At 40.1% G+C, this 14,022-nt stretch overlaps 1 protein-coding gene across 7 annotated transcripts in view; it reads left to right on the top strand.

Annotated features, from left to right (window-relative positions):
* The window catches only part of NKTR (natural killer cell triggering receptor), a 49,140-nt gene that overhangs the window by 32,122 nt on the left and 2,996 nt on the right, over positions 1-14,022 (top strand). For 6 of the 7 annotated variants that reach the window (XM_082348351.1, XM_082348354.1, XM_082348349.1 and 3 more), the window contains 6 exons: positions 3,395-3,482; positions 3,966-4,111; positions 5,522-8,413; positions 11,145-11,240; positions 11,985-12,041; positions 12,528-12,632. In XM_082348351.1, coding sequence (XP_082204477.1) covers positions 3,395-3,482; positions 3,966-4,111; positions 5,522-8,413; positions 11,145-11,240; positions 11,985-12,041; positions 12,528-12,632 — 3,384 coding nt within the window. The remainder of the gene's footprint in view (positions 1-3,394; positions 3,483-3,965; positions 4,112-5,521; positions 8,414-11,144; positions 11,241-11,984; positions 12,042-12,527; positions 12,633-14,022) is intronic. The other variant, XM_082348350.1, reaches the window with a different exon arrangement.

A 14,022-nucleotide genomic window follows, 5' to 3' on the forward strand; every position in this document is an offset into this window, starting at 1 on the left:
CTTAAAATTCTTTGTCTTTAAAATGGAGATGATAATAGTACATACCTCATAGTGTCGTTATGAGAATTAAATGAACTAATGCCTCTAAAACACTTATTAACAACCAGCACTGAACAATCTGAAAAGGAAATTAAGAAAGTAATTCCATAAAATAACATCTAAAAGAATAAAATACTTAGGAATAAATTAAATCAAGGAGGTGAAAGACTTGTACAATGAAAGCTATAGGTATATATCTAAAATACTGCTGAAAGAAATTAAAACCTAAATAAGTGGAAAGACATTCTATGTTCATGGATTGCAAGGCTTAATATTAAGATGTCAGTACTACTCAAAGTGAGCTATGGGTTCAGTCAAATTCCAGTAGACTTTGCAGAAATGGAAAAGTCAATGTCCAAGTTCGTATAGAATTGCAAGGTGTCCCAAATAGCCAAAACAATCTTGAGGGAGAAAGACAAAGTTGGAGGACTCATATGTCCTGATTTCAAAATTTACTACAAAGCTGCAGTCATCAAAATAGTGTGGTATCTAATAAGAACCTGCTGTGTAAAAAAATAAAATAAAATTCAAAAAAAAAAAATAGTGTGGTACTGGCATAAGGATAGACACCACAGAGACCAATGGAATAGAATTGAGAGTCCAGAAAGAAACCCATACATCTATGGCCATTAGATTTTTTTTTTTCCCAGTGTCATTTATTATATTGACCTCTGGTTAGTACCTCAGTGGCATGTGGATTAGGTGAGCAGTGTAAGTCTCTGAGAGGATGGGCATAGTGGACACACTGAGAACATCCAATATCTGGTCCCCCATGATTGAGGTTCAGACCCTGAAATATGGGACCTACTCATGGTCCAAGAGCCTCTGTAGCAGAAGAGAAAACTGGTGGTGGATCATGAAAACATTGGAGTATAGACCTATGTTATTTATCCTTCATATTATTGTTTTATTTTTAAAAATTGGCTTCCAGGTGTCCGGAGTCACCATTGGCTCAAATACTGGCTCAAACATTGTTGACTCATACAAAAATTCAGATTTTTGTCTTCTCTTGAGAAATTGAAGAATCCTCTAAAACATTGGTTCTATTTCACTGCAAGGCAAAAATTAGTGGCTACTCAGAGTGCTGTCCCTATTCATATCAATCTCTGCTGTCTCCTGACCAAGAGAAGTTCAAGTGTACCACTGGGCTTGAACTGTTATTCTTCAAGTGGAAGAATAATCAAGTGGAAAGTGAACTATTCTATTGTGTCCACTTCACTGATTTACATTACCTGCCTGTCAGCATTTGAGTTTGAGAACCCTGCTCTGGGGGGAAGCCCTTACTATATGCAAAGCACTGAACTAACAGTTTTTCATACATTATCTCTTTAATTCGTATAAAACCCTATGAGGTAAATTGAAGTGTTACCTCTGTTTTACAAGTGTGAAAGCTGAAGCTCAAAGAGCAAATAACTGGCCCAAGATGATAAAAATTCTAATTTTTGATGCTGAGATTCAAACTTTGCATGGCCATTATATTTTAGATAAGGGTGCAAAGTCCGTTCCATGGAGAAAGAATAGTCTCTTCAATAAATGGTGCTGAGACACCTGGATTTCCACATGCAAAAGAATGAGGTTGGACCCTACCTCACATCATATGCAAACATTAACTCAGAATGGGTCAACGACCTAAATATAAGAACTAAAACCATAAAACTCTTAGAAGAAAACATAGGGGTAAACCTTCATGAACTTAGGTTCAGCAGTGGATTCTTATATTTGACACCAGAAGCATGAGCAATATCAACAAAAAGACAACTCAGTTTAAAAATGGGCAAAGCACTTGAATAGACATTTCTCCAAAGAAGATATACAAATGGGGAACAAACATGTGAAAAGATACTTAATATCATTAGTCATTAGGAAAATGCAAATCAGACCCACAGTGAGATACTGTGTCTCACCTACTAGGACGGCTGTAATTTAAAACAAAACCCCAAAAAACTAGTGTTGGTGAGGATGTGGAGAAAATTGGAATCCTCATATATTGCTAGGAGGAGCCTAAAATGATGCAGCTGCTGTGGAAAACAGTTTGGTGGTTCCTCAAAAAGTTAAACATGGATTTACCATGTAACTCAGCATGTCTACTCCTAGGTACATATCCAAAAGAATTGAAAATAGATTCAAACAGATACTTGTACTCCAGGGTTCATTGCAGCATTATTCACAGTAACAAAAACGTGGAGACAACTCACGTGTCCACCAACAGGTGAATGGATAAACAAAATGTGGTGTATATATATATATACAATGGAATGTTATTCAGCCATAAATTAAAGGTTACCAGAGGCTAAGGGAATGAGGGAAATGGAGAGGTATTGCTTAATAGGTAGAGTTTCGGGATGAGGTGATGAAGAAGTTTTGGAAAGATAGTAGTGATGGTTGCACAACGTTGTGAGTATAATTAATGCCACTGAATTGTACATTTAAAAATGGCTAAAATGGCCAATTTTATGTTACATATTTTTACCCAATAAAAAAAGTATGTTTAAAATGCTTATTAATATAATGCCTGACACATAGTAAGTCCTCAATAAAAGCTAGCCATTATGTTAATAATAACAGATACAAAACAAACTCAAGTATGAAAAGACTTCTAAGGCATGGAGGACTGTAGCTGCCATAAAAACCGTACTCTTAGAATTACCCATAAGATAAAGTAGCAGATTCAGAGCATTGAAGGAGGGGCGGCTTATAGTAAAGTGGGGTAGACAAACAAACTATCAAAAGTATAAAATAAGGAACTTCCCTGGTGGTCCAGTGGGTAGGACTCTGTGCTCCCAGTGCAGGGGACCCGGGTTCAATCCCTGGTCAGGGAGCTAGATCCCACACGCATGCCGCAACTGGAAGCCCGCATGCCACAAGTAAAGAGCCCGCATGCTGCAACTAAAAGATCCCCCATGCCGCAAGTAAAGATCCACATGCCACAACTAATACCCAGCACAGCCGAGATAAATAAAATAAATAAATAAATAATTTAAAATATATATATAAAATAAAATTTAAAACTGTTAAAAACACTTGAGCATTAGAGTCAACAATACCTCAGGATTCCCTAAGAACATTACTGTTTTGACAAGAGACATCTAAAAAAGGATTTTTTTGAAAGTAGTTCTGTACTTTAAAAGATAGATACTAGTATCGTGTATTTCTACTCAGTTGGGTTACTTTTTTTTTAAGTTTTGGTATTTAAAGGATTTGCTTAGAAAATTAGGTTATGTGGAGTGCCTCATTCTACAAAAGTGTTGAATCTAAATGAAGTGTTTTTGTAGGATAGGAACATAAATTCTGCATTTAAACACTGAGAAAACTGCCTAGCATTTGCTTTTTTTTAATTTTCAATCTTCTTTTCCAGGAAGATTCCTGATATTACACCCATTGTAAGTGATCAGAAACCATCTGTATCAAAGTCTGGACGGAAGATTAAAGGAAGGGGCACAATTGTATGTGTGTTAAAACTGGACTTTTTTTCAAATTACTTATCTTAAGCAGTAAAATGTTTTTACCTATAGGCAAAATCCTAGCTTTAATCTTAGGTATAGTCCAAAATCTGTCCAAGGAGCTAGCTGTATTCTATGTAGTTATGGGAAGGCACTGCTGTTAGATTAGTGTTGGAATGGGTTTGAATATGAAGTGAATGTGAAATAATCAGTATGCTGAGAAATGTTAGTATATTGAATAATCTAGGCTAATGAATATAACCATTAGGACTTCAAAGAGGAAATTTTTGTGTGTGATTACAGGTGAATCTCCAGCTTTCCCATTTTTTTTTAGTTTGACACAACTTCATACCACCTTCTTGGTACTTCAGTCGTTATTGCCTTTGAATGGCGTCAGAGATTGGGTCTTATACCTACCTCTGTCCTATAGCAGATTACAATTAAGAGATATTTTGAAGATAGTTATTCCTAACTTTGTTTTTAAAGCGCTATCACACACCTCCAAGATCAAGATCCTGTTCCGAATCAGATGATGATGATAGCAGTGAAACTCCTCCTCACTGGAAAGAAGAAATGCAGAGATTAAGAGCATATAGACCACCTAGTGGAGAAAAATGGAGTAAAGGAGATAAGTAAGTACAATCCTGTGTCCTCTATATTTTAAGTCTTAAGGGGATAGAGACATATTTCTGGACTTTTCACTAAATATTTACCTTTAAAATTAGACTGTGACCAAAGAGAATACATTTGGGAATGCTTGGTGAAATGGGAGGAGGGCTGCTTGACTTTGGGTGCGCTTAAATCAAAATTCTGTTTTCCCTCACAAGACTATAACCCTCCTGAATTTCTTAAAGATTTCTTGTTCAATTTTAGAAATAATCAGGACTTTAAAAAAAAATTATATAGCAGATTCTTTCCTAGCCTGTTCTCATAGTCGCTAATGAATAAATGGGTAGATAGGGAAATCTGTACCCAGTGTGTGTGTTAACTTCTGACCCCAGGAACTTTTGTTTCTTCAGAAGTGTATCCATCTCCTGTCTTCAGTGACACTCCACAGTGCAGTATCTATTTTAGAAATGGGGCTGGCCCCAGAATAGCTAGTGTAAAATATACCAATGGGACCGTGTGTAATTGTTCATGGTAGAATTCTGTTTTTCTCTGTGGGCATCCAGCAGAATGGTTCGAAGTTAGAAGAGGGAGGAAAAGGTGTGCGTCTGCTGTGTGGAAGTGGTGTAGACACAGTGGCACTGAGAACTCTCAGTTTTGAGCCCTGACATTACCACTGAGATATTTTAAAGTCTGCATCTATTTTCATGTACTTTTCCCCTAATTTCTGTACTAAGTAGTTTAACTAAAACCTTAGGGGAAAATTGTTGATTACCTCTGTGAGGCTGAGATAAAAACAGTAGTCATGTTTTTAAGGAATTCCCGGGAATTCCTTCTCGGGAATTCCCTGGTGGTCCAGTGGTTAGGACTCGGGAGTTTTCCCTGCTGGTGCTCGGGTTCGATCCCTGGTCGGGGAACTAAGATCCCACAAGCCGTGCAGCCAAAAAAGAAAGAGGCCTCGCCTAAAGTTCAGGCAGTTATCCTGTATCTGCAGAGAATTAACAGAATTGTTTGGGAACTTGATTTGATTCTCCCTCAGAAATTATTCCTGGAGGCAGAGTGTTATTGAATGGATGATAGCCAGGAATTCAGTAGGTCAGCAGTGCTTTTGTGATTGCTGTAGTTGGTTTGCTTTTCAAAACTATTTTCCTATCAAATTTGAAAATTCTTGGCTTGGCTCTGAAAAAAATCCTTTTGTAAGTCTGATAGTAGTGATCTGATAGTAGTGATCTCTTTGAAATTACAAGGTCGGGACCAGGCCTATCAGCTGTTGATTTATCCTTCCTACGTGTGCTTAAAGTGTTGACAGAGTCAGTACTTGGTTGTTAACTAAGCTTTTGCTGATGCATTTGTACTGACAACAAATGTGTTTTAATTTTAAAGCATAGAAAACGTGCTTGGAAATAATTGCATGCATATTATGTCCTTTTCTATAGGTTAAGTGACCCCTGTTCAAGCCGATGGGATGAAAGAAGCTTGTCCCAGAGATCCCGATCGTGGTCCTATAATGGATATTATTCAGATCTAAGTACAGCAAGACACTCTGATGGTCACCATAAAAAACGCAGAAAAGAGAAAAAGGTTAAGCATAAAAAGAAAGCTAAAAAGCAGAAACATTGCAGAAGACACAAACAGACTAAGAAGAGAAGGATTATTGTACCATCTGACATAGAATCCTTAAAATCTTCCACCCGAAGAGTGAAATCCTCATGTGATAGAGAAAGGAGATCTCGTTCTTCCTCATTGTCATCTCATCACTCGTCCAAGAGGGACTGGTCTAAATCTGATAAGGATGACCAGAGCTCTTCAACCCATTCCAGCAGAGACTCATACAGATCAAAATCTCACTCACAGTCTTATTCTAGAGGAAGCTCAAGATCAAGGACTCCATCAAAATCCTCATCACATTCTCGAAGTAGATCAAAGTCCAGATCTAGTTCTCAGTCAGGGCACCAAAGAGCAGCATCAAAATCACCAAGAGCAACAGCCTCTCAGTTAAGTGAAAATAAACCTGTTAAAACAGAACCTTTAAGAGCAACAGTGACACAAAATGAAAATGTTTTAGTACAACCAGTGGTGGCGGAAAATATTCCTGTAATACCACTGAGTGACAGCCCCCCTCCTTCAAGGTGGAAGCCTGGACAGAAGCCCTGGAAGCCCTCTTATGAACGAATCCAGGAAATGAAAGCTAAAACAACCCATTTGCTGCCCATCCAAAGCACTTATGGTTTAGCAAATGTTAAAGAGACTGGTAGTTCATCATCCTACCATAAAAGAGAAAAAAATTCAGAAAGTGATCGGAGCGCTTATTCAAAATACAGTGATAGAAGTTCAGAAAGTTCACCAAGGTCAAGGAGTAGATCTTCTAGGAGTAGATCTTATTCCAGGTCATACACAAGGTCTCGAAGTTTAGCTAGTTCACATTCAAGGTCTAGGTCTCCCTCGTCTAGATCTCATTCACGAAATAAATACAGTGACCGCTCACGGTGCAGTAGATCATTTTCATACTCTTCTGTTAGCAGTGATGATGGAAGACGAGCCAAGAGAAAATTTAGATCCAATGGGAAAAAAAATAACACCTCAAATAAAAGGCACAGCAGCAGCTCTGAAAAGACACTTCGTAATAAATATGTCAAAGGCAGAGACAAATCTTCATGTCATAGAAAGTACAGTGAAAGCAGGTCATCTTTAGATTATTCTTCAGACAGTGAACAGTCAAGTGTTCGGGTTACACAGTCAGCCCAGGAAAAAGAGAAGCAAGTCCAAATGGACATGAATAATAAACAAGAGAAAAACAGAGATGAAGAGAAATCTAAGCCTGAACGGGAATGCTCTCATTCAAAAAAAAGAACTTTGAAAGAAAGTCCTTCCGATCACTTTAGAAATGCCAGTAAGCCCAAAAGGAAGAATTATGCTGGGAGTAAATGGGACTCTGAGTCAAATTCTGAACAAGATGTAACTAAAAACAGTAAAAATAATTCCCGGCCATCTTCTGATAAGGAGGAAGGTGAAGCCACTTCAGATTCGGAGTCAGAGTTGGGTGAAATTCACATCAAAGCCAAACCAGCAGCTAAGTCTTCAGCAAATACTTTACTGCCTGATGGTAATAGTGCCTGGAAATCAAGCAAACAGCGGTCATCAACCTCTGATTCTGAGGGGTTCTATTCCAATTCAGAAAACAGTAGAGGAAAACCACACAAGCATAAACACAGCTCAAAGGAGCATCTTAAAAGGGAACATACCAAAAAAGCAAAAGAGAAATTGAAAGGGAAAAAAGATAAAAAACACAAGGCTCCAAAACGAAAACAGGCATTTCACTGGCAGCCTCCACTAGAATTTGGTGAAGAGGAGGAGGAGGAGATTAATGAAAAGCAAGTTACTCAGGAAGCAAAAGCGAAAAAACAACTTTCTGAAAACAGTGAAGCCGTAAAAGAAAGTATTCCCCAAACTGAGAAGCCCTGTGAAGATGGCAACCTTTCAGGTAAACATAATCCAATAATGGTTTCATCGGATACTGATCAGCCTACTAAAGATGATAGTAAACTCAGTGTGTCTCCCGCAGCTTTAAACACTGAGGAAAATGTAGTCAGTTCTCCCCCGAACATTCAGCATATTGAAGAGAGCATCCCAAGCGGAGTGGAGGATATGCTTCAAACAGATGACAACATGGAGATTTGCACTCCTGATAGGAGTTCCCCAGCAAAGGCCGAGGGGGCTTCCCCTCTAGGAAATTCAAGGCTTGACACCCCGGATATAAGCATTGTTCTAAAGCAGGATATGCCAACAGAGCATCCTGAGGCAGAGTTGGGAAAACAGGAAAGCAGCATGTCAGAAAGCAAAACGGTGGGTGAGGTGGGAAAACAGGACAGCAGCTCCGCCAGCTTGGCCACTGCTGTAGAAAGCACTGTGAAGAGAGAGGTGGCTGAGAAAAGCCAGACCAGCCTTATGGATAATAAGTGGAAGCCCCTGCAAGGTGTGGGGAACCTGGCAGCACCATCTGCTACGACATCAAGTGCTGTGGAAGTTAAGGCACTGACTGCTGTGCCCGAAATGAAAGCACAAGGCTTGAGAATAGAAATTAAAAGCAAAAATAAAGTTCGGCCTGGGTCTCTCTTTGATGAAGTAAGAAAGACAGCACGCTTAAACCGGAGGCCAAGAAATCAGGAGAGTTCGAGTGATGAGCAGACACCTAGTCGGGATGGTGACAGCCAGTCCAGGAGTCCAAGTAGATCTCGAAGTAAATCTGAGACCAAATCAAGGCACAGAACAAGGTCTGTCTCCTACAGTCACTCAAGAAGTCGATCGAGAAGTTCCACCTCATCTTATCGGTGAGCATTATTCTCTTTTCCTTTTTTTCTCCCAAGGAGAGTCTCTTATTGTTTTGCTTGGAAGAACCTCAGAGTTAGGGACAAGATCACTATTTCCCAGTATCTGGGAGGGAATAAGGAGAAAGCTTGTGCTGTGTGACTCACAGAGCAGACTGAAGACACAGGGAGTGGAGATTTCAGGGGAAGAAATTTGGGCTCAGGGTAAAATAACTATTGCTGTCAATTAAAGCTCCATGGCAATTGCAGTGAGTTGCTGTGATAGGTGGCAAGTTCTCCATTTTTAAAGGAGTGAGGCCGCTCTCTCTACTGTTAGTGATGCCTTAGAAGGGAATCTTGCATTTACAGAATATGTAGGATTTAGAGATCAGTAATCTAACCCTCCATTTTATACAAGTGGAGGGTGAGGGCCAGAGAGGCAAAGTTAGCTGCCGAGGACATGCATCTAGTTGATCTTTATTCAAGGGGCCGGAAATGGTAAAAATGATCATCTTAAGATTGATTGATTGATTTTGGGTTCAGGTTACGTCTAACTTTTGTCATCAGCATAGACTGGCTAATGCAGAGAATGAGCATTTTTTTTTTTTTTTTGGGGTTTTTTAAAATAAGTTAATTTTATTTATTTTTGGCAGCGTTGGGTCTTCGTTGCTGCACGGGGGCTTTCTCTAGTTGCAGCGAGCGAGGGCTACTCGTTGCAGTGCGCGTGCTTCTCATTGTGGTGGCTTCTCGTTGTGGAGCACCGGCTCTAGGTGCGCGGGCTTCAGTAGTTGTGGCACGAGGGCTCAGTAGTTGTGGCTCGCGGGTTCTAGAGCGCAGGCTTAGCAGTTGTGGCACACGGGCTTAGTTGCTCTGTGGCATGTGGGATCTTCCCGGACCAGGGATCGAACCCGTGTCCCCTGCATTGGCAGGCAGATAGAATGAGCATTTTTAAAACTAAAAAAAATTGGTGATGGTGGTATGAAGTTAATAAGTAATTTGTATTCTTTTCTTTTCCTTGTAAATGTTTCATGGTTTTGCCTCACTGCCTCTGACTCATATCCTTAATTACGTTGTGCTTGACTTTTCATCACTTGAACTTAAAATGCAGTAAGAATCTTTAACTTTTTTTCTTCCTAGTTATCTATCAGTCATTTTCTTCCCTTACCCAGATTTCTTTAAAAATAGGAGCCAACATTTACCATCTACAATAACCATCTCCCATTTACTTTTCAGTTGCTTGCTGTTTGTATTCTGTGCCTTCCCTCCCCCATCTCACTCAGCTGACTAAGATTTTCAGGTACTTCCGCATGGCCAGTGCCAGGGCAGGTTTTCAGTCCCTTCACTCCTTCTAGAAGCCCTCTGCTAGCTCTCCTCATTCCCTCTCAGACCATTCCATGCTTGAGTTGTTGGCGTCTCTACCTCCTCCTGCTCTGACTCCCAGCAAGGCCCAGAGAGCTGGTGAATCCTGGCCTTTTCTCTCCGGGTTCATATTCTAGATGAAGGTGCCTGTTGAGCTACTCCAGCCTCCTGTCTGCTCGGTGTGTACTTACTGTTTACGCTCCGACAGCTCTGAGCTGTTGGTGACGCTGGCCACTCTCATCTGCCTTCCTACCCCTGCCTTTGGAGTGGGTGGTATTTCATTTCATAAATGAAGACAGTGAGGCATAGAAACGCTAAGAAATTTGCTCTTAAGTTGGGCAGCTCACAGGTGGTAGACTGAGATAGCTAAACTTTGCCTCCCTGTTTCGGTTACTTACGTGGGCCTGACTTCCCTTCTGGCCTGCAAACTCAGTGAAGTCAGGGGCTGTTTGCTACTCATCTTTCATTCACCTAACAGAGTCGCTCTATAATTGTTTGTTGAGTAAATGACTAGGATCTTATGAGAACAGAATGTGTCTTTGCAAATAAACTGCATCTGTCTTCCAGAACATAAGTACATACTGAATAAAACCTATGAAGATATTACCTGAGTAGCACATACACAGGGGTATTGTTCAGTTCCTGAATGGCAGGCATAAACTAGGGGAAGCAGGGTGGGGGCAAAATTGCATTAAGTTTCTTGTTTGTTTTATTAAATATTAAATAGGTATAAATTTTTTTAATGATTAAGGTATAAAAAATAATTTTAAATGGTATCTAGCTTTAAAAATAGAGCTTTGACATACCTAATGTAGTCCTACCCGATGCTACCCTGCTTTCTCTCTTCTCTCCTAGAGTTAAACATTATTCTAAACTATTATAATTTTGTTGTTTTTCTTTGTAGTTTTACTATAAATGTTTCTATCTATATATAATGTTGCTTTTGCTTGTTTTCAAACAAAATCCTTTTTTATATGTATAGATATTCTACGTTTGCCTTTTTCACTCAACATTATGTTCCCAAGAGTTACCTCTGTTGATACATGCAGCTGTAAGTTCATTTTCCTACCTTAGAATATTTCAGTATATATCTGTGTTAATTTTTTTTAACCCATTCTACTGTTAATGGAGATTTGGATTGTTTCCTCTTCTGGTATTACAGATAGGGCTCCTATGAACATACCTGTATCAGACTTTTCTGTTTTCTCTTTATTTCATTCTGTTCAGTTTAAACCCTCATTAGCCGTCTCTGTGATACCCGCTGTGAGGAGTTCGTGAGAGACCTTTCCAGAGACCTTTCCTCTTGTTGGGTTTTCCCCCTCCTGCCCTACTAGTAATTAATTTTAACAGCATAATGAGTTAACATGATTTATATTTTTCCCACTCTTACTTGTAGATCAAGAAGCTACTCCAGAAGTCGGAGCAGAGGGTGGTACAGCAGAGGCCGCACAAGAAGCCGGAGCAGTTCCTACCGCAGTTACAAGAGTCATAGGTGAGCTTGTGAATCCTGTCCTACTGTGTGGTCTCCATCTGTCTTCTTTTGAAGGCCTGCCCTGCACAGGCAGAGTGGGGTAGCTGTTGAAAAGGATCTTGTCATCGCTGAATATCAGACAGGCCTACTTTCTCACCTAGCTCTTTCTTTCAAAGGGCTATTGGATTCTTACTGGCTATTCTCAAGATGGGATCTTATCAGAGTGAGGCAAGAGAAGCAGTAGAAATATTTAAAAGCGGCCCTGACTGCTACCTGAACCCCCAGTACATCCTCTTTAACCTAAGTTTCCATCTGCAGTCATCTCTTGACTCGGGTTAGATATTGGGAGAGGAGGACTATTAAAAGAGGACAAAGGAAGAAGTGTGCGTATGGTGGGTGACCCCAAGTTTCTGGTTTTCCCAGCTTCTTCCAGCCCTCTTTTGCCTCTCAGGTATTTACCACTGCTGCAGCTTCATTTTACTTACAAGTGTCCCACCTGTGTCTTCCCCCTTCCCCACCCAGTTCCTCCCCAGTGACTTTCTTGATGTGCACCTCATAGAAGAATTGTGTAAAACTTACAACCTTTCTTATGAAATCCAACATGCTTTTTAAAAAAATTCCAATATACTTTTGATATGAAAATGAAATAAATATAGCTGCCGGATTGCATTGTGTTTTCTCCTTGATGGGCAAATAAATGTCTAGATTTTTGATACAGCCTGTCCTGATCCACAAGTTGATAGCCCCTCATGTGATTACTATTAGGACGTCCAGCAGGAGCAGATCCAGGAGCAGCTCGTACGATCCCCACAGTCGGTCCAGGTATGGACAGGGATTGGGAAACCACCTGCGGGGGCAGAATTAAAAGGGCCTTGTTTTATAAAGCCCTTAATTCCCTTTTAAAAGGTGTTGTATTTTATTGAAAAACATACGTTTGTCTTTTTGAACAGTTTTTAATCTGTTGGTCCATTGTGCTCTAGTGTCAAAAGTGATAATTGATGTCGAATTGTAATGGCAGGGATTTATTGACTATAATTGCCTAATAAGATCCACGAGATTCAATTGAACTAACTCAGTGTTAATTTTGTGATATTTTTCAATGCAGAAAAGAAACTAACATTTTTCTGTTTAATATGGTAAGTCTGATTTGGGGCAGTTGTTAAATGTTTCCAGTACTTGTTCTGCAGATGTGTCTTCCTACTGTCACATAGTGCCCATGTTCTAAGAGGACAGTTAAGAAGCTAAAAAGAAACGGGAACATATGAGTATTTGAATGGGAAGATTTAGTGTTTGTTATTGCTGTTAAAGCAGGTCCTACACTTACGATAGCTACTATAGCAGGAGTCGGAGTCGAAGTAGAAGCCAGAGGAGCGACAGTTATCACCGAGGCAGAAGCTACAATAGGCGGTCCAGGTGGGTCTCTGTTCTTTCAAGCACTGTAAGTTACTGTGGGCACTTGGGGTGTGGGGTGAGAGACTGCTGTAGAAGAGAAAGCACCATCTTCTGAGGACAGAAATACTTCTTTCTCTTCCTGAACTTCATCACCCCAAAGGCAGTTACTGAAAGTGGCCTTTGTATTAAGAGTTGCTGGGTAATATTTATTGGTGGTTGTTAATGTTTGAATCTAAAATGGATTTTTAAATATTCACATATCCTTGGACAGACATTTCTTTTGGAAGGAATAAAGAGAGAAGGCCACTCAAACCATGGCCCATTCTTTAAATAGGGTTGCTTGCTAGAACTAACAGCCAATTTGTCAGTGTTTTAAATTTTAAAAAGGTAATATTTTTTAAAATGTAACATATAATAAAATATAATAATCACTTAGGATTGCAGTTTATATGGTTAAAAATGTTTATATATTATATGTATTTATAGATACGTTTTATGTAACATATGGCTGATACTGCAGAAGTCTTTGTGGGTTGCTTTTTGTAATGTCCCTTTCCTGGTGGCTTCTGGTCTTACCCTTCCCCCGTACCTTACAACTACAGTCAGTCGAGCTTGTAGGATATCAGTGTGATCTGGACACTCCCTTGTTTGAAACTCTTCAAGGATGCCCCACTGCCTTCAGGGGCAGGTCCGTGCTCCTTGGCATCGCATGGAGGCCTCTCCACCTGCCAGCTCCAGCTCGGGCTCTTCTGTCTTCCCTGCACTAACATTCTGGAACCTTTTTTTTTTCTGCCTAGAGAGTCACATGCCCACTTCACCATCTCCCCTCCTGCCTCTTGAAATAGCCAGTTCTCACCTACTCTGCAGGTCTCCACTGCAACCCACTCACTGCCCCAGGGAAGCCCTTCCTGACCGCTCACTCTGACATATGTTGCCCTCCCGCCTCATGTGCTTTATTTATCTTGCCCCCTATTCTATACTATCCTTGAGCCCCAGGGAACTCTACATAGTCTACTCTGTGTGTGCCCTTTGCATCTAGCAAAGTGACTGGCTCTCTCTGAATATTTTTCGAAATAACTGAATGGTGACCATAACCAAGTCTTCTTGACTCACTCTCCCAGTGGTCCTGTCCCTGCCCCACCTCAGCCTCACCCCTCATTGGGCTCCCATTTTGATTTGATTTTGATTTCCTTGTCTTTTAATGAAACTCTCTTTGTGGGCCTTTTTTCCCTTACTTCCTCAGTCTGATTAAATATTGATGTTCATTTTGGGTAACATGGAAAATTATTCTCACATATATGAGTGGATTTCAAGTAATTCCCCAAGAAGTTTCTTTATTTTATCTTAACCTCGGTATTACCACCATCTGTCATTGACATCTTTGAAAAGTCCACAGTATTGCCACAGTCAG

The sequence above is a fragment of the Balaenoptera borealis genome, assembly GCF_965194805.1.
Source record: "Balaenoptera borealis genome assembly, chromosome: 12".
In the NCBI taxonomy this organism is placed as follows: Eukaryota; Metazoa; Chordata; class Mammalia; order Artiodactyla; family Balaenopteridae; genus Balaenoptera; species Balaenoptera borealis.